At 41.4% G+C, this 22,071-nt stretch overlaps 1 protein-coding gene across 12 annotated transcripts in view; it reads right to left on the bottom strand.

Annotated features, from left to right (window-relative positions):
• The window catches only part of scn8ab (sodium channel, voltage gated, type VIII, alpha subunit b), a 45,336-nt gene that overhangs the window by 4,950 nt on the left and 18,315 nt on the right, over positions 1-22,071 (bottom strand). For 2 of the 12 annotated variants that reach the window (XM_041950102.1, XM_041950120.1), the window contains exons 8-27: positions 20,670-20,811; positions 19,342-19,548; positions 18,968-19,249; positions 17,480-17,803; positions 16,064-16,196; positions 15,570-15,808; positions 13,506-13,679; positions 12,992-13,348; positions 12,682-12,855; positions 12,235-12,531; positions 10,758-10,760; positions 10,597-10,714; positions 10,263-10,417; positions 9,428-9,601; positions 4,414-4,536; positions 1,348-1,632; positions 1,198-1,251; positions 972-1,109; positions 395-499; positions 24-294 (exon numbers count right to left, since the gene is read on the bottom strand). In XM_041950102.1, coding sequence (XP_041806036.1) covers positions 24-294; positions 395-499; positions 972-1,109; positions 1,198-1,251; positions 1,348-1,632; positions 4,414-4,536; positions 9,428-9,601; positions 10,263-10,417; positions 10,597-10,714; positions 10,758-10,760; positions 12,235-12,531; positions 12,682-12,855; positions 12,992-13,348; positions 13,506-13,679; positions 15,570-15,808; positions 16,064-16,196; positions 17,480-17,803; positions 18,968-19,249; positions 19,342-19,548; positions 20,670-20,811 — 3,755 coding nt within the window. Of the gene's footprint in view, positions 1-23; positions 295-394; positions 500-971; positions 1,110-1,197; positions 1,252-1,347; positions 1,633-4,413; positions 4,537-9,427; positions 9,602-10,262; positions 10,418-10,596; positions 10,715-10,757; positions 10,761-12,234; positions 12,532-12,681; positions 12,856-12,991; positions 13,349-13,505; positions 13,680-15,569; positions 15,809-16,063; positions 16,202-17,446; positions 17,804-18,967; positions 19,250-19,337; positions 19,549-20,669; positions 20,812-22,071 lie in introns of all 12 variants that reach the window. The other 10 variants (XM_041950111.1, XM_041950129.1, XM_041950069.1 and 7 more) reach the window with 7 other exon arrangements.

Genomic DNA, 22,071 nt, shown 5'->3' with positions numbered 1-22,071 from the left:
GAATAAGCCTTTTGAATACTTGCCCACAATTGAAAGGATGACCACAACCACATCGAAGATGTTCCAGCCGTTGGTGAAGTAGTAGTGACGCAGCGCAAAGAGCTTCAATAAAAACTCGCCAGTGAAGACCACGATGAAGAAGAAGTTGACCCAGTAAAGCACATCCTCTGTCTCCTTTGACTGATCATCTGTCTCCACCATCATGGTGACCATGTTGAGACAGATGAGGATCATGATGGAGATGTCGAACACCTGCTGTGTCACAAAGTCAAACACCATGCCCTGGATGTTGTTCTGAGGAGAAAGGGAGGGAATGGAAGGAGGGATATTTGGAGTCATTTTCTTAATCTTTAGAAACGTACAATTAAGATTAAGAGTGTAAGACAACATTTACCTGAGGCCTGGGTATTGGTTTTTGTGGCTTCTTGGACCCTAGTTTCTTCATGGCATTGTAGTATTTCTTCTGCTCTTCCGTCATGAAGATATCCTGACCTCCGAAGTGAAGGGGCAAAAACAATTTGGTTACAATCTGCAATCTCATTCCAGTGCAAACCCAAATACACAGTGGTTTTACATAAGGGTTAATTTGACTGTAGCTTGTAAGGTCAATACAAAAAATGCTTCTTGTCTTTGTTTATAATGTTCATTTGCTATGCTTGAAGGAATAATTCAACATATTAGCTGTCTTGCCAATGGTGAGTCCATTCACCACTCTCACACCTGTACAGTAAATGTGAAGCAACCACCAGCTGCCAGGTTGCTTAGTTTAGAACAAAGACTGGAACAGGGGAAAACAGCCAGTCTAGCTCTTCCAAAATCCTTGTGAAGAAGTGAAAGCAGCATCAATCTTCTCCCGTACTGACAAGTTAGAAAGCGAATAAGTATATTTTCCAAAATGTTGAACTATTCCTTTAAAACATCTACAAAGCAGCTTGTTCTGCAAAGGGGAAAGTGAGGAAAATAAATCTTATCTTTTTCTTTTGTTGGTTGAAGTTATCAATGATGACACCAATGAAGAGGTTTAAGGTGAAGAACGAGCCGAAGATGATGAAGATGACAAAGTAGATGTACATGTACAAGTTGTCCTCATAGATAGGCTGGTCCTCCACCTGTACAGTGGATGTGGAAGTGAAAATACATACAAAATGCACTACTGCACATTCATCTGGTCAGATTTGAAAACTGCAAAAGCCTTACCTTTCTAGAATCTATGGCTGCATACATAATGTCCATCCAGCCTTTGAATGTTGCCTGTTAAGTGGGCAGACACAACAAGCGAGAAAACCGGTTAAACACTGGACATCAGAGGAGAGACACGCATGAGAAGTGACGGCAAAGGTTTCTCACCACTTGCAGGAGTGCCAGGTATCCTGCACCCACATTGTCAAAATTGATCTTGACGTTTTTCCATCTGACTTCGCTGTAGTTTGCCTTGATGAACGCAAAACAATCTGTTTTGTTGTTGACGACATGAGGGAGGAACATCTCCTCAGCTGTCTCATTGAAACAGTAGTAGTACTTTCCAGCGAACAGGTTGACACCCATGATGCTGAAGATGAGCCAGAAGATGAGACACACCAGCAGCACATTCATGATGGAGGGAATTGCACCCACCAAAGCATTCACCACAACCTGAGGAGGACAGCAAGGAAACAGAGCCATTGTAACTTTGCGATCACATGCCGGCTGCATGGAGATGTTCACACATAAAAACATCAGCACACACATAAATGAAAATGCACATTCTTTGCCTCCTTGATTTCACTCTCTGGCATTCAGTTATAACTGAATATATTGCAATCCATTTTCAGCTCCACATCCATATTATCGCATTTTTATATCATAATGTATTGTGCCATGATATATTGTTACAACCCTTCTTTACCCAGATATCCAAAGAATGTATCTAGGATTGTTTGACTGTATGAATAGTACAGAAACATACATATGTCATCATGTCAGCAACTAACTGTACAATGACGCTGTGTATGTACTGTATGCTGAATTAAATCAATGTGGCTAATAGTGCACCTGATGACAGGTGAATTTTCATTTAATGTAAAGAAAAGACACACTGCTGCGCAACCCCAAACAGTGACTGTATAACTGCTACAGGTTTACAAATATTGCCAAATGAGCATGAATTGTGTCAGGGGTGTGGAACCTCCAGCCTCCAGGCTGTGTAAAGCAATTACTTTTTTTCAACAATAAGAGAATAACAAAATATCATGTGGTCCCTAAACGCAACACACACAGATTGGCTGATATCACATCAATGCATCATGGCGCCTGTCAACAAAAGATGCATAGTGTCGCGCGATTATTTTTTTTGTTGAAGTAAAAAGCCGACCAGCGTGTCCACTTGCAGTGATGAAAAAAGCCAATCTCAAGAGTCATTAGAGCTATAAACATGCTAAACTGGATAAGTTGTGAGGACAAATGTGCTTGGATAAACGCTCTTCAGTGCTCTTCAGCGCTCTTCTGGAGTGTGGGTGTCCAACAAGCAGCTTTCATGAGACCACATTCTGACAGAGACAGTGTTTTGTGGGTACGCTTTGTGGTGAACAAGCTAATAGCCGAGAGGCTGAAACGTCATCAAGGAGGAGAATTTGTGAAGGAGTGCCTTGTTGCTGCTGTGGAGCTGCTACCATTGGACAAAGTAAAACTGTTCTAAAGTGTCAGTTTGTCCTAAATAATTCATGGAGATGAAGGAAAACCTGACGTGGAAACTTAGTGATAGAAAGTGTCTGTGTGATTTGGCCTTCATGGTGGACATTACTGCTTATTACTGTTTACAGCACTGCTCAGAGGTGATCCTCAAGCTCCAACAACTTCTCGGCTCTCTGCTCTCAAATGTGAAATCATTAGAAGCCAAATTAAAATTGTGGCACGCTTGCAAAGACACAGTGCTGCTCAAGGCTGACCAAACCTGGAAAACCAGCTGTGAGTAGCATCATCATCATCACTACCATCTAACATCAGACGGATCTGCAAAAAAAGCAGTTTCAGCCATTGCAGAGATTTGTGTGATACGTAAGTTAAGTAATTTGGTATGGCCAGGGGAGCCAGCAAGGGTGGACAGCATACAATTGCTGCCCCCACCAGGTGAGCCCCCGTCCCATGAAAAATGTATGGGGGCGCCACTGAGTATGGCTCTCAAAGGATGTTATAAAAATTGAAATGGCCCTTTATAGGAAAAAGGTTCCCCAACCCTGAGTTATATAAACTATTCTGCACAGAGGCAGTGTGGGCATGTTGGAGGAGATAAAGCTTGCTTAAGGAGGGCATCATATGAATGTGCATTTCCAAACACAAAGGAACCATGGTAACAGAAAGCCAAATAAATCAAAACTGTATAGGCAAACATCAAAACTATCTAGGTTTTCTTTTTATTTTAGTGTTCTGCCCAATAGTACAGAGACAAAGCATCCACATGATCACTTCATATAACTACTGTAAAATGGTGATCATGTAAATCATGGTGATGAAATTCAATGAGGAGTGGTGAGCAAGGATGGCGAGGGAGGGGGGGTATGCAACCAGAAGTTTGTTGATCTTCCAGTGTGACAATGCCAAAGCCAAACTGTGATAAGATCAGATAGCAGGGCACTTGAGGGAGAGGGACAGTCAGAGGATGCTGAGCTTAGACACTGGCAAAATTTCTTATTCTGCCCAGCAACAACCAGAGGTTGATCCACCCATCACACACTGAAATAAAGACCCAATTATCACTGGAGAAAGAAAATATTGAGGAAAAAACCTGCACACACAGTTAAGGACAGATTAATCAAGTGTGTACATGCTGTAAAACTGCAGAATAATGGGCACATACAGTTTAATTGGCCATGTGCACAGATTTCTATATCAATTTGTCTATCATATGACAACTGGCCCAGAAACACTTTACCACATATCAGTTTGCTTGCTCAAATTGTATAATTTCAGTGTACATTAACCCTTTTCTGTGATTCAGTTGAAAGAGGTTTTGTGTGATGTTTCATACCAACCTCCGGTTGTTCTCTCAGCTGGTACTGAATACTTCAGAGCTGAGTTATTATTATAACGTGTTGCGTCATTCAGGTCAAAATCCCTGTTATGGTCTAGAGTTTCATAAGGTATGGGACAGATTTTTAAGGTGTTTAATAATTTCTAATGGATAAATCACTGCAAATTGCCTTAACATAGCACTAAATTTAAAATATATGAAATGAAATATGATAAATCAAATCAGATGTATTATGACCATCTGAGATGATCTGCATCCATGCAAAAAGCTTCTCATTGATAAAAGCTAAAAAAAATTCCCCTGAGAGACATTTTAAAAATCTTCTATATTGCCATCTCCAGCATGCGTTGATGCTTTTATTTAATCAGCATGCAGAAGGACCAGCTGCCTGGCATCTTAGGTCTTACCCTCATCCCTTCAAAACGTGACAGGGCCCTGAGGGGTCTCAAGGCCCTCAGTGTCCTGAGTGACTTAATCGGGCCTAGATCGGAGAAGCCCAACGCATTAGCTATAAGGCTGACTATAGACACCTACACAGATAGGGACAGAAGGAGAGGGAAAGACAGAGGCAAAGGAAGAGAGGACCCACATAGTTAGAGGGGATATAGAGAGAAAGGTGGGCCCTATATATACTGTAAGGATGGCTGAATAGTTACAGTATGTACAGATATATATAAGTACATGTATAGTTCCTTTATGTGTAAGTATATGTATCTACAGTATATAACAGATGTTTAAACAGGGGTTATTACAATAGACAAAGGTCAATAAAGTGCACATGACCCAAGTTTCTTTTTTGGATTTATGTGTTTGCTTGTGTCCGTGTTTGGTTTAGTTTGGCAAGCCAGTCTAGCGTGATAACCAGCTTTACAGCACAGTGAGCACACCTGGAAAGAAACTTGTGGTTGACACAGTGAGAGGGAGAGAAGATAAAGAGTCAAACAAAGGGAAAAATTAGAGGAGAGATGTATTCACAAACACTAAATCAATGTGACACAATAATATACACACAGTACACGGTACAAAACAGTACAGTTTCCACACCAGAGCATCTCACTTAAAAGAGGGGAGAGAAAACGCAGAAGGTTGAGGACAACTTTCAGGGTTAGAAGAGAGAGGATAACCTGTGAAAGTAGGAGTCCCAACACACAAACCTTACCCTGGACCCTCAAACACCGACCCCTCAGTCCCTCTTGACAGCTGCACAATGTCTCTCTTAACTTAAAGAGAGACACAGTTAGAGGCACCTGCTGTGAGAGAGAGGACAGGTCAATATTATGGTAGAGACTTGCATGTGAAGTCAGGATACGTTATCTGCACAACACATGGGCCAATGAATACACTGAGATTTCTGCATATTTGAGGTTTTCTATTGGAGAATCAGAAAGGGGTTTGATGAGCAGTGGATCCAACCTCACGACCTGGAGAACTTGACTCTTTTGTCCTCTGTCACAAGCTGTATCCATAAATGAGGCCTAACGACAAAAAATGGCGGAAACACTCAGTGGTGGAGAAAGCGCTCATGTATTTTACTTAGGTAAAAGTACACAAGCATCAAAGTGTACTTAAAGTACCAAAAGTAATCATTATGCAGAATGGGCCACTTCAGAATAATAACTGTATTATTGGACAATAATTATTGTTGCATTGATAGGTAGGTATCACTAATGGAAATGCTGCTCGTAAAGGTGGAGCAACTTTTAACTACTTTACATACTGCAGGGTAGCTTAATCTATAATGTCACATTTTATTAGTTGATTGTTGTGAATACTCCTTTTATTTTGTATTAATTTGAATCTGTAAAAAGCAACTGGTAGCTAAAGCTGTCAAATACATGTAGTTAGTGGACTAAAAGTACAATATTTTCCACTGAAATGTAGTAGAGTACAAGTATAGCATAGCACAGAATGTACACAATTAAAATACAAGTATCTCAAAAGTGTACTTAAGTAAAGTGCTTGGGTAAATGTATTTAGTTACATTCCACCACTAGCAATAAGATATACATTGTCTTTATTTATTTATCAGAGGAGAGAAGCCAAAACACACAGGTAGAAGGTTAATTATTTTACATCCTATGATTTCTCACTCCTTCTGGTGACAATTTGAACTTTTTTATATATACATCGGGTGGACAAAAGACCAGGAGCACCATACAATATCATGCATTCTAACATGGCAAGATCATAGACTAGATCTAATAAATTACCATCGAGTTGTATCAACAGCTAAAACGGTGAGAAACACACACACTTTCTTCCTGCTGGTGCCATGGTCTGAGGATGCGATTGTCATTGTCATTTGGTCGGTCCCTCTGTCCGTCCAACACCTTGATAAGAACAGTACATCCTGAGATCTTCCACTGAACATGGTGCCCTAAAATTTGGTATCCATTCATATCCACAGTCCCAAGAAAATAAATTCTAATGATTTTTGTTGACTACTTGACCTTCTGTGCACCAACCCAATCGGGTCAAAATGCAGCCTTGGCCATGAAGGGTAACTTTTTTCCACAAAAGGTATTTGGAAAACCAATGACCAGATTTCCATCAAAGGTTGCCCTGGTTATTCATGGTCCCCTGAGGATGAATCCGGATGTTTTTGAGACCACATGACCACTCCTCTAGTGTATCTAACAAAATAAAGTTGTCACCTGTTCCTAACAAAAATAAACCTCTATCAGGCAGTTGTGTCAAACTTACTGAGCTCATTCACACTAACACTTCCATTTTAGAGATATGGTGAGTTAACACAATCTCATAATCTAATTGCTTGAATTTTGAATTTTTGTATTTGGGCCCTGTGGCAGTCGCTGGAAACACATAAAACAGCCGGCGTGGGTACTGGGACCCACAGACAAGCTCGGAGACCCATCAGGAACAGTGACGTTATGTGACACTGTCACATGATAAAGATGTTAATGTTGAATCACAGACAGATTGGCACCAAATAGTCAAGGATGGTGGAAAACTGGTGGTCAAAGGATAATGCCAATACATGACTCAGCACAACATAAAACACATCATCAAATACATGTGAGAGGATTAAGATAACAAGAGAAAACATTTTAGTTCTCAGATTAATTTCAAAATTCTGAGACAAAAAAGAGTCAGAGATCGTATCATAGAGGCTAAACTAGTTTGAAAATTGGTTAAATTGTGCGGCGACATTAGGACACTGTTTAGGTGCACAATGCATGACAGCAAGCACAGTAGTACTTGATTTGTAGCCATCACTTATTCACTGCTTCATACTTTTCACAACGTGGCATAATTTAAGTCGATTATAAAGAAGGGAACGATTATTTTCATTTGGGAAATCAGGCAACACTACAAAATGATGGCCACACAAAATGCATGACTAAGTTGTTTAATGAAAAGTTAGAATTTTTGACACCGCAAGACTCTTTCTCCAAATTCTGAGTTTTTTTCAGAATTCTGAGACAATATTTTTTTCACAGCGCATGCCAACACCATCATTTGAAGACACCATAGAATGATGCCTTTAAGTTCCTGGAAAAGCGTCAATTTCTGGTAAGCAGGGAATATTGATGCCCTAATCATGCACTGGTAGGTATAAACATAAAATGTCCCTGTCCTTATCATATAGAACTGCCTTTCTCTTCTTCACTGATATTCCCTTGCAATAACAATTATCTTGCGCTGCTTTTTGTCCCACCTCAACTTCCTGTTTCACATTAAGGGTGCAGTCAGACAGAACATGACGAAGCTGCTGGACACCACTAGCACTTCCTACAATCAACTGCTTGTGGAAAGATCAACCCTGCTGTCAATCCAAAAGCAGTTCAGTGCAGTGTAGTTGTTGCAGTTCATGTATATTCATTTTGTTAGACAGTCAGGTTGTAAACTGTTAAATAAGTTTACTAAAACTGCAGTTTAGTTTCACAAATAGCACAAATCAGTACAGGAGCTACGTCTGAAGTGCATTTAGAGATCATCATATGGGGCTGGTTACTGCAGTATGATTTTCCACCCCTTCCAGGTCAAAGGTCATTCAATGGAACTTAGTCCACCATATTGCCTGTCTGACCCTCATTAACTGTTATCCTGTTATGCTTCACACATGCAATTACAAAAACAAATGTGCAGCAGCAGCTTCGTCTTAGCTTGCCATGTTCGTTCTGGCTGTAATTCAAGGTAAGGACCCCATTTCATGGGGCCTTTAAGCATACCATATAATGTATATTTTCCTTTTTCAAACACAGACACAGGAAGAAATTCAAGTGAGAAACTCATCATGCGTAAATGACAGAAAAGGACAAACCATATGTGCACAGTAGTACCTGTCATGTGGGAAAACATGAATGACTCAGCAGTCCAGAGCAAGACAGGAGCTCTGACACATACTAGGCTTTATAGATATTTACTGGGCTGCTCTTTTGCTGCTAAAATTTCAAGTGGCATCCTAGTAATTACCAGCCATGACACTGACACAAGCTGTGAGGAAAACATAGCCCTCTTATCAATTTAGTGGTAATATCACATTATCTGTCCTCCTTTGTTGTCTAAATTCCAGTGACCACCACTGTTTCTATACCATATTACTTCACTACAACAGTAACATTTACTGTTGCAGCTTTTTCATGACTGGATGGCCTGAAAAGCACTGCAGCAAAGCCTGGATATGTCATAGGTAATAAATAAAATTTGTCTCCTTAGCTATGACCCATCAATACTTTGCTCTGTAAAACAGATTGATATTACAGCCTCACACTATCAAAATTTTCAAGGTTTTGTTCAAGGAATCGAACACGTTTTTGAGCTCCTGGGCCATTTGGTCAACTTCCGCAGTATGAGGATATAGACAAAAAAAATTATCTCTGTTTCCCCAAAAGACCATTGCTCTGACAGTACTGTAGGCAGTCGTAAAAGTGTAGAAAGCATCTTTGTGATAAAATGTGTGTTTACAGTGTTTTTTTAATTACCTATCCTGTAGATTTAACAACTGTCATCACCTGGCCACATTTCAATGTGACAAGCTGAACCCTGAGTGACAAATGAATATTATCGGTAGATGACTTCTTCTAAGAGGTTTAGTGGGCTAATTGAATGCAGAGGCAAGCAGAACAAAATCTAGTACTGAACAATATGTGTATGATTTATTATGTTAATGTTTAATGTGTGGGTGTACTGACAAAATTTACTGAAAAAATAAACATTTTACTCTCTGGCTATATATGTTTTTTCAGTGCTACAGAATCCGTGTTTGGACTCCTAAAAATGTTCATGTACAGTCTTGTTTGATGGTTAACTGGACCAATGAGACAATCACTCAAGCCATGCCTTCCTTTGATGTTGCAATCTTAAAATGGCATCATGAGGAGTTGAACCAAATGACTTCTATAAATTGCATTGTTACACTATTAATTATACAACAAAATGATATGCGAATGTACTTACATCCACAATGAAGAAGTCTAACCAACACCAGGCATTTGTGAAGTACTTGACGAAGCCGTAGGCCACCCATTTCAGCAACATCTCCAGGATGAAGATGTAGGTGAAAACCCGATCAGCATACTCCAGAATGATGCGGACTGTCTTCCTCTGCTCAATGTAGACATCCTCAAAAGCCTAAAGAGCAACAGAGAATCAGCATGTGCACCACAGCTGGTCTGATCTCTTTCAGCATTTACCACCAATACATTACACATGCTGATGTTGCAAATGAGTAAACTGTGAGGGAAGCCACACATTACGGCACACTGTTTAATGTTTAATGTCTACAAAGCTGATAAAAAAATGGCAAGAAATCATAATCTAAAGGAAAACCTGATAAAGGAATTTTTTGCCAAGTCAAAGCAGACTGATCATTCCCCTCAGCTCTTCCATTCTCCATTGCCTGTATTCATTCTTCAGCACATAAGTATTTTGATTTGGCCACAGGCCTGCTTCCTCCAGAAAGCTGCAAACCTAAGCTGGATTCTGCCAGTTGAAAGGCTGGTGTATTATGGCTCTTTGCTGTCCATTAGCAGGAGCAGTTGCAGAGGAAAAGCAGGAGATGATCTTGCTTGTGCACATCCTTACGAGATTCACTTTCTCTAAACTAACGGCACATTCTTGTTTTATTTATTCTCTGAATCTTTATTGTCAGTTCGCATGCTATCTCCAGCATTTACTTTGCTTTGATATGTGGTTCATAATAATAATTAAATGCAACAGTAGTGGCATTAGTATGACATTTATGAGTGTATACAAAACCCCCATTCTTTTGTGTGCGCATGTGTGCTCTTACCAGGGCTCCACTGCTGAGCAGGATCATGAAGATGATGAGGGTTTCAAACCAATTGTGTTCTACAATCAGGTAGCAGGTCTTCCTCAGGAACCACCAGTGTTTCCCCCAGCCGTGAGTGATGGGAACATCACAGCACTTGTATTTGGCCACACACTCTGTGTGACAAATAAATACACAACTGCTGATATGCACGAAAGAGATGGAAACATAATACTGCCAAGGACGCAATGCAATGTATCACAGTGCCATTAAAATACTACGTACAATGTTGATAATAATTCCTGTCTGTTCATTGTTATTATTTAGCACAGAGTCAATAATAAACACTACCTACCATCTGTCCAGCAGGCGTCTGGGTCAAGGTACTCCTCCACTACCTCCACCACTGCCACCTCCTCCACATCAGGCTTGATGTCTATTGTGCTGCCCTCAGACGAACTGGTGTCATCCAGCTGGGTCAAACAGAGGAACAAAGATATCAGTTCAACCTCTGACTTTCTCTCTGAACATTACAGGCTCAGCAGTGAGATGCTGGAAGCATGTGGATACGGCACAGTGCCAGTACAGCCATTACATTAATGCCTCTTTAGGTTTATATGCATGACATGATTTATTGCAACCCATAAAGTATACATGTTTTAGCTATGTAGTGTAGCTACATCTCTCTCTGCCACCGTCTATTTGCAGAGTTATTAATAGATGCACAAAGAAGTCATTAAACTTGACCAGTGATTGCACTGGTGATGACTGCCATTGTTATATGTGCAGAAATATAAATACTTCAGTGGTGAAGGATTCATTTATTTCTGATGAAAGAAATAAACAAATGCTTGTACAAGCTTTAAAACAAAAGAGTCAGTTCAAGACACAAAAAGGAAATCTATTGTGATGAAAAATACAATAAGTATATCAAATTTATACCAAATATATCTTTGGATGCTCATTACTGATTTAGTGAGTTGTAAGGTACAGTAAAGAGGAATGTGAACTCTCTTAATTTTAGGCATTAAAACCTTGGCTTGGTGAAGTTCACCTGTACCAGTAAATCATGTCACAATTTAACAATAGGTCAAGGTGAAGTTGGGCAAACTGGTGAAACACCAGCATAATAGCAGCCTGCAATGAAGTATACACATGCTTGCTCACATGCAGACACAGACACTCAGCCAACTCCGTTCACTCGAGAATGATACTGCACTTTATACTCTTAAGCCGTCAGCAAAGGGCTGCATTTGCACTCTCTTCCACTCCCTCTTTCTCTCTACCGAACAGTCAGATGGATCCCTGATTGGCTGTTAGCTGCACTGTCTGTGTCTGCTCCCTGCAGTGTACCTTGTCGCTGGCTGTGGTGCAGGGAAGATAGTTGCGTGGTTGGTTGAGGGAGCCCAGTGGAATATGAACCTGGTGCAGGTACAGTTGTGACGCTGCTGTATTATCCCCTTTTTTTCTATTACAAACCAGGTCAAGGTGACCCACGCGTCACACTTCTCGACAGGCTTTGTGTCTGGCTTACCCTTCTCCCACATGCAAACTATACAGCAGGCGCTATGTTTCTCTGGCTGTCGTCTTGTCAGGACTGCCTTTGTTTCTGTCCGTCTGCAGGGTCAGCACTCAGGCTCAGTGTTGCAGCTGTCATGTCTAAATGGGTGTTCTGAAATGTCAGGCACACTTAACGTCTTTAGTGTGGCAGCTCAGACCAGCTCTGCTTAATGGATCAAAAGATGCCACATGGGCACAAACAAAGACATGCATTCACACACGTGAAGCTACATTTCTAAACTTGTAAATACATTATTAAAAACCAAGACTATCACAGCTATGGCATGGCCAAAGGTAAAACCAAAATTTAATCTCCCTACATCAAGTAATAATTTACCCAAACTAACATCACTAGGCAAGGACATTACTGCCGCCATCTCACCGCTTACATCTCTCTGACATTCTCACACTCTTACCAGTTCTTGCTACTCACATCTTTACTGTTCTCCACATCTGATTCGCTGCTGAAGTCTTCTGTGTTAAGGTTTTCAAAGTCCGACTCGCCAACAGCGATAGGAACACAGACAGTGAGGTTGGGGTTGTGGATGAAGGACATGTAGTCCTCATCAATCATATACTTTCCCACACTGCTCCCAATCCCGCTGGTGGTGCCGTTGCCATTTTTAGCATAGTCCTGCTCACGGTTGATGTCCACTGTGTGGTTTGCAATGCAGTTGAGCTTCTTCTCATACATTTCATCCAAAGGCTTCTGTTCATCTTCTATGGGCTGCTTGTCAAAAACAGAAAAAAAAGAACAAACAAATGAGTCGACTCGAGCCGTCTGACTAAAGCGCATATTCATATGAGAACATTTATAGAAGTTCAGAGTATTCAACAACTAACAACTAGTCATGCATATAGATGTTTAATTATATGGTACCTTCTTGAGTACTGTGGCTACAAAGAGCCGCATGTTAGCCTTGAACCAGGCGATCCCTCTCTTAATGCGGGCGACTGCAAGCTGGAGGTTGTTGGGCTCACCGTCGTCATCTGTGGCAGCAAGGTTGTCTGCACTAAATGAGCTCAGCAGCAAGGCCAGGAACAGGTTCAGCACCTCAGAAAAAAAAACACCACAAAAGCTGGAACCCATGCACTCACAGCAAATGAATGATTCACAACTGGGAAACTACAGCAGGCCACTATCATTTGCATCTACACTATGTAATCTTTTCTGTCCTGTCTTTTCTTACCACCAGGTTTCCAATGACCATGACCATCATGAAGACGATGAGGCACATGCTCTGTCCGGCCACCTCCATACAGTCCCACATGGTCTCAATCCACTCTCCACACAACACCCTGAACACAATCAGGAAGGAGTGGAAGAAGTCGTTCATGTGCCAGCGAGGAAGTTCACAGTCCTGGGCGATCTTACACACACAGTCCTTGTAGCTTTTGCCAAACAGCTGCATGCCCACCACAGCAAAGATGAAGACAATGATGGCCAGCACCAGGGTCAGATTACCCAGAGCTCCCACTGAGTTACCAATGATCTTGATCAGCATGTTGAGGGTGGGCCACGATTTGGCAAGTTTGAACACTCTTAACTACAAGAGAAAAAGCAAGCAGATTTATTCCACAGTTATCCACATTAGGACAGTGATCTAAAAGTGGTTAGATTTAAACTGACTCAGCCATTTAATTTCAGATATCAAAGAGCTAAACTAAATGTTGACATGCCTGTATTTACACTCTTCCACTTACCAATCGGAATGACCTGAGCACTGACAGACCTTCCACATCAGCCAGTCCCAGCTCAACTAAACTCAGAGTTACAATGAAGCCATCAAAGCAGTTCCAGCCTTCCTGGAAGTAGTAGTAGGGATCCATGGCAATCAGCTTGGCAAACATCTCCCCGGCGAAGATGCCTGTGAAAACCTGTAGAGCAACATCACACTTAGGCTATACATTTGGAGATTGAAATAACAATTTTCCCATAAAGTGAAATGTACAACTCTAATTCCAAAGAAGTTGGGATGCTGTGTGAAACCTAAATGAAAACAGAATACAATGACTTGCAAATTATTTTTGACCTATAAAGACACGATATTTAATGTTCAGTCTGATAAACTTTATTGTTTTTTGTAAATATACAACCCAGAAAAAGGTTGTCCGTAACACAGTTCGTCACTGCATCTACAAATGTAAGTTAAGATTCTACCATGCAAAGCAAAAGCGATAAAGTTTGAATAACATCCAGAAACACCGCCAACTTTTCTGGGTCCGAGCTCATCTGAGATTGATTGACACAGTGGATTGACACCAAGCAACAAGTAGTCACCTCAGTTCCCAAACGCTTACTGACTGTTGTTAAAAGAAAAGGTGTTGTAACACAGAGGTAAACATGCCCTTGTAGCAACTTTTTTGGAATGTGCAGGCATCAAATTCAGAATGAGTAGTGTACACTTAAAACAAAAAGTCAGTCTTTATCAGAGATTTGCAAATCACTGCATTCTGTTTAATTTACATTTTACACAGCATCCCAACTTCCTTGGAACCAGAAATAAACTGGACATAACATACATACATACAAACATATTTCATGGTGAAACAGGGATGATAAGGGAGGATACAGACAGTGATTTGTGAATCTAAAGTGTAAACCAATGGGATTTCAGTGAGATTTGTGATTGCTTTATTGGTTGGTTTTTTAGGTACATCTGCTACACACTAGCATTAACAAATGATTGTGGTTTTGTTTTAGCAGACTGTGACTTCATAAAAACTTACTTTGAAATTTGAATTTGATCTTTCAAATTACTGCAAAAGGCTCCAATAAAAATGTCATAATAGCAATACAAATACAGAAAAATAGCTAAATTTAAAATCCTTCCTTGTTGTACAAGTCTGTACAAGGAAAACTGAGTGCAGAATGAAAGAAATGGCTTGCTTTTATTGCATTTTCTTTGATATAGTGCTGATTAAAAATGGACTGGGGTTTGCTTAGAGTGAGAACTCTTCTGACAGGGCAAGGTCATACAGTTGTGGCACCGAGTTCCAGCAGAACTTGTATGGAGCTGTGGTATTCTGAGCCCTTCCCGCATAGTACGGATAATCATGTGCCCAATCAGTGCTGCAGGGAACAGCCAATGATTCATACTGCACCATCCATCACGCTGATTCCTCTGACTTCAGTTCCTGTTTTACTCCTGACAGCATGCCAATCTCTATGACCTCATTTCCTGTCTTAGCACTGACACTGTGCCAATACTGCTGCCCTCAGACAGCTGTGCTACAGTGATATCTGACAGCAAGGGCAGAGTATACACAAATCAAAATGTCTGCTGTACATTTGGTTAATATGTACTCTGCTAAACCAGTGCTGGGCAGATCAGTGGAGAGCCTTATCATTATGACTGTTATTTAGTGTGTGTGTGTGTGTGTGTGTGTGTGTAAGAAAGAACGAAAGAGAGAGTTAGACAGAGTTCAGTAGAGTTGAGGTAAGCAGGATGTAACGGAAGCAGGAGAGTGACCTGAGTGCGGGTGATGAGAGTTTGGGGAGCAGGCTGTCTGGCTACATTAAAATGGAAATAAATCTTTAATGAGACCCCATCAGAGTCCTATATACACTATGCGCGTGTGTCTTAAGTGCACATACCAAACGATGCATTGATGGATTGGTTTGAAGTTATGTAGGTGGGGCAAACTGAACCTGCAATGCTTCAGTAGCTCCTGAGAGAGATAATGGGATTCATGCCGGCATAAAAACTTACAAACACAAATGGCAGCGGTACAAGAAGGGACAAAAGAAGAACTGCAGGTTCTCACCAGGTTGCCAGTAGCCAGGACATCCTCAAATTGTGGTGTCATGGGGTAGTGCTCCATGGCCATGAAGAGGGTGTTGAGGACAATACAGATGGTGATAGCCAGGTCAACAAATGGGTCCATGACAATCAAGTAGACTATGTGCTTGATCTTCAGCCATTGGGGAAAACACTCCCAGATGAGGAACGTATTGGCAAACTTGTACCAACACGGAGGGCACTTCCTCTGAGACTCCTCCAACTCTGCAGGAATAGACAAAGAAGAAAGAAAACCAAAAAGTGTGAGAAGAGCAAAGCAAACAAACAATCATTTTTTTTCCGAAAAAACTCCCTGGCCTCGGCTAGATGAGAAAAATGTCAGTTTGAGGTGTCATTGCAAACAGTATGTAGTTCAACATCTAGATCACAGCTAATTTGAATTGCGATCATATTTCAGTCAGGTGAAAATTAAACCTGTACAACTTGCTAAGGCAGGGAGTAAATGTGCACTGTCTGTACCCTCTATCAGTGTGTTGGTGACAACGCTCATCTGACTGTTGGCACGGTCCTTTCCTTTGAAGGAGGAGTTGAGCTGATCCACAGATACCATGAGAGAGCCAGAGTGCTTCTTCTTAATCTCCACGTCGGTAGTCTGTACTCAGAGATAGACACAATGTCAGTCAGAGATAGTACTCACATGAATGCATATTTGCAAACGTCACACTTCAAAACTCATGCCTTTAAGCTATCTGAACGATAAATGATGCCACAGGTCTGCTCAGAAGACAAAAAACTGAACCTGACGAATGCAGCTTTTCACATCAGATCATCAAAGCTTTTTTTTTACAGTGTATGGTTCCCCCAAATTACCTGATTTGTTCAAATTAAGCATTTCCTGCAACATATCACACTACACCTCAAATTCATACTGTAAATTCTCAAATAGTTGCCTTAATTTACCACATTAGAGGAGAGAACCAAGTCTTTATTAAGACAAACTACTATTTGAGGTCCTTATTTCTAATTTCCCCTGTTATATATTCTTTATATTTTAGTGAGCAGCCATTATGGAAGTACTGGCTTTTGTTTGAGAATTTACGGTACACTTCCTGAACTAAAACCCCTAAGTAAACAACATTAAATTGCATGCAATGGCATGCTGGTCAAGAACGGAGGGGAATTCAAGACATTTGCTGCTACACCATGCTACAGTTTAAGAGTGGTAAAAAGGTAAAAGCAGGTAGATTGGTTGAGAATTAAAGAGGGGTCTACCATGCTAGATATAACGAGAAGAAATACTGTTATAGAAAAAGGTTTCAGATTTATTCTTGCGCCATCCAGTGGCTCAGGAGCAGAGGATAAATGAGCACAGGAAGGAAAGAGAGGGAGCCAGAAAGAGTGAAACTGAAAGAAAAAGACAGAAAGAAGTTGAGGGGTAGGGAAAAAATAGTATGGCCCTAGATGTGGAAAGCCCCTAAGAATGAAAATAGTCAAAGTAGGAAGTGATTTTTCCTGTAAAATGTTTTGACTGTGCATGTGTACCTTGTTGGTAGAATTGTTAGGAGAACTGAGGGGGGCTGATATCATATATTAGTCAATGAAAATTATAATAATGATGTTGGTAAGGCAGTGACTTCATGGATACTGTTTCAGCTGGTTAGTGCCTTCTAGAGCTGTTAAAAAGGGAGCAGCAGAAAAGGACATTAGATCAGGGTGGCAGTGGAGGTGTAAGATGAAACTATAAGACAGAATCTAGATATTCAGGGGAGGAAAAGGGAGCTACTGAGTTCAGGAAAAAGAGGAACAAGAGCCAAGGGGAGGAGGTTGTGAAGGAGAAGCTGCAGAGACCGGGGCCACCACCATCATGCCTAAACTGTATTGGTGTCCCATGGACGTCCTTACACTGTCATCAGTGGCTGCCTTATCTATTTTCACCTCAGGCAGAAGCCGTCTGCCGGGCCCAGGGCCGATGAGAGACACCACGCCATTGCAGTCCACTGTGCTATTCCTCTTCCCTCCAGAGTGGGGTGCCAGGGGGTGGATGCGTGATGAGCCTTGGCTGTAGCCACTGTAGCTGTTGCGGCGGTAGGGGATAAACAAGGAGCCTCGACGGTCTTCGCTCTCCTCTACTGTACTGTGCTCGTCGTCGGCAAACTCATTCTCTGAGCCCATGTCCTTGGAACGGCCTTTGAAGCTGAAGATGCTGCTCCGGCTGTTGTGGCGCGACATGAAGGGAGAGCCTGGAATGCTGAGTAGTGACTGAGGAGGGAGAGACAGATGCAGAGAGGGAGAGTTGAGGAGTTATTAAAAACAGCAGGTGCCAGTTGATGTGTAAATAAAAAGGGCCGACAAGGTGAAGTGGGCACGTGGAGCACAAGAAAAAGAAATGAATAATCTCAAGAAAATGGGAATGTATGACAAATAAAGGCAAACAACATGACAATACAGGTTTCAACCTTTTGTAGCAATATAAGATATAAAATTGTGACTTCTGCGCATGTACGATACCTAATAGATTGCTAGCTTTTCAATTTCTTTCCATTCAAACTATTGATTGAGCCAGTAGCTAAGTGAGCAATTCAATGAGTCAGAGCTACATGCAAGGTCTACAGGAACTATCCATAATTCCTGCTCCTAGAAGCTGTGAGTTATCAAGAGAGCACAGAAGCCATCAACACTGTGGCCCAGTAGATTCTGGCCCTTCTTCAACAAGAATAGTTTAATTCATACATCACACCAGAAGGGCGGCATATCAGGACTCCGCAGTGATTTGAGAAGCTGACAGGGTGGGCCCAGATGAGCTTTAAACCTTCCAAGTCCTGATATCTGGTGCTGAAGAAAAACAAGGTTAATGTTCTGACGGGCTTCAGCAGTGGAGCCACTGTGATGGCAACCATCAGAGAGAAGCCTGTGAAAAACAAAGGCAAGGTATCTGACAGCTCACTGTGGGACCCGACATCTATCTGGTAAACCTGCACTAACCTGGGGGGCTAGCTGAAATCAATGAACCAGTCAAGGCGTGGCTGTACCAACATGGAATTCAGTGTATAATCCTGCGGTCAGTCCAGGCGTTCAAAGTGCCACAGTCAACCACTGAAGCCTTGGAGAGCTTCAGTGGCAAAGCAACAAGCCACAGCTACCACTCAAATCTCTGGAGGAGGAATTAAAGGTGGCAAGGACCAGACAACTGATGCAGCTAACTTGCCTTCTGGACACAATCCGAGTCTATCTATGTCTATCAATCTAATCTACCTCAGCTGAGTCACATGGAAAAGATTGTTTGATGATAAAAGACCCAAAAAACACCCAATAATTCCTTGAACAACACTAATAATGTGTTCAGAAACATCAGTACATGTACTTGCACATGCTAAGTCAAACAGCAGTCTGCATTTACTGGACAGTTTTACTGGTTCACTTTACCTGGTCCATGATGGATGTCTTTCTCCCCAGCCGGCTTCCTGGGAAACGAATGGTGCTTTTCTTGCTGCCATCATCTGACTCAGACTTAACAACCTTCTCGCTGTCTCCCTTCTCTTTTTCCTGCTCTTTCTGACGCCATTTCTTCTTGCGATTGCGACGTTCCTTTGCACTCTTGGAGCTCAGCTTGGAGACCTCAGAGGAGCTGCGGGACAAGTGCCCCCCTCCTTCATCCTCTAACGCAGCCTCTGACACAGTGCCTGCAGAGGTCGCCATGGCGGCAGCCTGAGAAAAAACAAGACAAATGGTAATCATAAACTACAACTGTATGAAAAATGGGTATATGTACATTGTGTGAGAGAGAGAGTGAGACCAACCTGTGTCTCCTCCTGCTGCTTCTTGAGCTGCTCCAGCATGGCCTTGAATTCAGCCTCTTTCTGCTCCGCCTCCTCAATAGTAGCCTGGTTCTGCTCCTCATAAGCCATGGCTACCACAGCCAAGATGAGATTTACCAGGTAGAAGGAGCCCACAAAGATGACCAGCACAAAGAAGATCATGTAGGTCTTTCCTGCAGCTCGTAGAGTCTAACAGATGCACACAGACAAAGCAATGGGAACTAATCAGACATTTAGGTTGACTTAACATGGAAAATAATGTTTTTTAACAGCCATTGTGTCCTGTAAGATATAATTGGAATGCACCAAACTAGTTTTATGTTTATGAGTTGTATTCTGCAGTACTTTCTTATTCTGTCAGAGGTACTGTGTATACTCCATGTGTTGTGTCAGAATTGCTGGTGCTTTTATATCCAGTTCATGGTTTTTCCAGGAAAACCTCTAGACAGGAAAGAAGCCTTAGGGTGCAGGAATTCCCAGCTTTAAACACACACACACACACACACACACAGGGAGGCACGCACGCACACATGCACACGCACACACGCACACACAAGGACACACAAACAGTGATTGGCCTATTTGCCAAATGAAATGAATCTATTATGGCTGCAGTGGTGCAGATCTGGAGGAGGAGGAGGAAAAAGATGATAGTGCAGTGTCATGGTAGTGCAGTTTAATATTACAGATATCTGTGTACATGTTCCATATTTTGTACATGCATCTGTGTAACAAGTGAGAGGACTAAAGAAGACAGAGATGTCACACCGGTTCAGTAGCCTCTTAAAAAATATATTGCATAGAGAATGACTGTTCTAAAGGTCATTTAACAAAAATGAATTGTTCAGTACAAATGCAAACAACGACATATTTAAGAATTCAGATATTCTTTTTTACCTGCAAAGACAAACAAAATTCTAGTGGCTAGTAATACACTCCTGGCGACAGTATTTTTTGATCAGCTATCCTTCCATCCTTTTTATCCAGAGGGCAAATGAACTGAGGGAGAGAGCTGCTGAGAGGCACTTTTGCTGATTCATTCAGGTATTAGGATGATGATGTATGTATTTTTTATGATGAAGTGAGGACAAAATCATTAGTACTGCTTAGTGGGTGTTTTACTTCTCTGGGTAGGACTTTAGAGGTTTTAATATAGGTCTCTAAATCAGGTGTAAGAAGGGCCAAACATTTCATCCATAGGTCATACTGTGACAAAATTTACAGTCCTGTTTTTGGTTCCTCTGGACAGTTATGTGTCTATTTGAGACCAAACAGAAGAGACAGAGGAATTAAGGAAAACAGTTCATTACCAGCATGTAGAGATTTTCCCAGAAGTCTTGGGTCATGAGGCGGAAGAGGGTGAGAAAAGCCCATCCGAAGCTGTCAAAGCTGGTGTAACCATAGTTGGGGTTCCTTCCAGCTTTCATACATGTAAAGCCCTCTGGGCATCGTCTAAAAGAAACACACAATAATACAAAAACTGTAACAAATGAAATGCACCACTTCATCATCAACTAGGATTACAGATGAAGACGTCATTGGCAAAGTAATGCCTCGTCCACATATGCACAGGTATTTTTAAACCAGGGCTTCTCCACCTTCTTTCTCAGAAAAAAAACCCAACCCTGTTCACACCATATGAAAACGCAAAAACACAACTGAAGCACCATCAAGAGCACGCCAAAACAATGGGCTGTGATATAACCCTCATCCTAAAGCCATGGTGGCCATCATCAGAAACCTGTAAAAAGCTATTAGGTTACCTTTTAATATGAGGTCTGACTGCTAAATTACAAATCCTAGTATGGCAAAGGTATGACCAGCCTTTGCCATAGTAGGATTCCTAAATCCACAACAGGATCTAATCCAAAAACCCAGTGACCTCCGTAGCACATTCTGATGTCTCCATGCCTCAACAAAAGAGGAAGAGCACGTCAACACTGCAACCAGAGTTCCTGAATAGATTCACCTGAAAGGATTTTTTCAAATGCTTAATTTCCACTAACTTGTGTGTGGATGAAAAGCCAAAATGCACAGTTAGTGGTTTTGAATTACATACCTGTATATGTGTGGACTGGACATAAGATACAACAAGACCATGAAAACATATAAGTGTGTTTTTTTTTGTTGTTGTTTGCTTGTACATGCATGTATGCATACAGTACATGTAGTGTTAGGAGCAGCATATTGATATGACTTAATATTTCATGATCTTTCCAAATGCAAACAAGTCTGGCTCATGAATTATGAATACATGATTGACTGCTTTGATTGTCGAAATAGTATGTGTATGTGAGTAGTATGTGTACTCATATAATTTAATTTGTACTGTACTTTTGAACTGCCAAAACCCTTTGTCCTTTGCCCTTTTTTAGTGCCCATTTCTTGGTTAAATGAAAATTAAGTTTGCAAAACCTGCATGGCCTAAAGATCGACCAGGCTCTCATCAAATGAGACTGAGGTGGGCATGAGTGCCTTACTCCTCCTGAAGTCACCCCACAGCGCAAAGAACACACTGCGAGCTCCATGCCAAGCATGATCTTAACACTGAAGGGTAAAGTGGCTGGCAGCTAACAGAGAGTGGCTCCAGTTTGATGAAGACATGGACGTGATCAAGGAGGAAGAGAGGAGGATAAACTTCAGATCTTCATGAGGAAGAAGCTCATCACCCTCCATGTAGCAGAAATGAGAGAGCCAGAAAGTAAGAGGCAT

Source organism: Chelmon rostratus, chromosome 2, assembly GCF_017976325.1.
Source record: "Chelmon rostratus isolate fCheRos1 chromosome 2, fCheRos1.pri, whole genome shotgun sequence".
Taxonomy (NCBI): Eukaryota; Metazoa; Chordata; class Actinopteri; order Chaetodontiformes; family Chaetodontidae; genus Chelmon; species Chelmon rostratus.
This window is presented reverse-complemented; position numbering and strand designations above follow the sequence as displayed.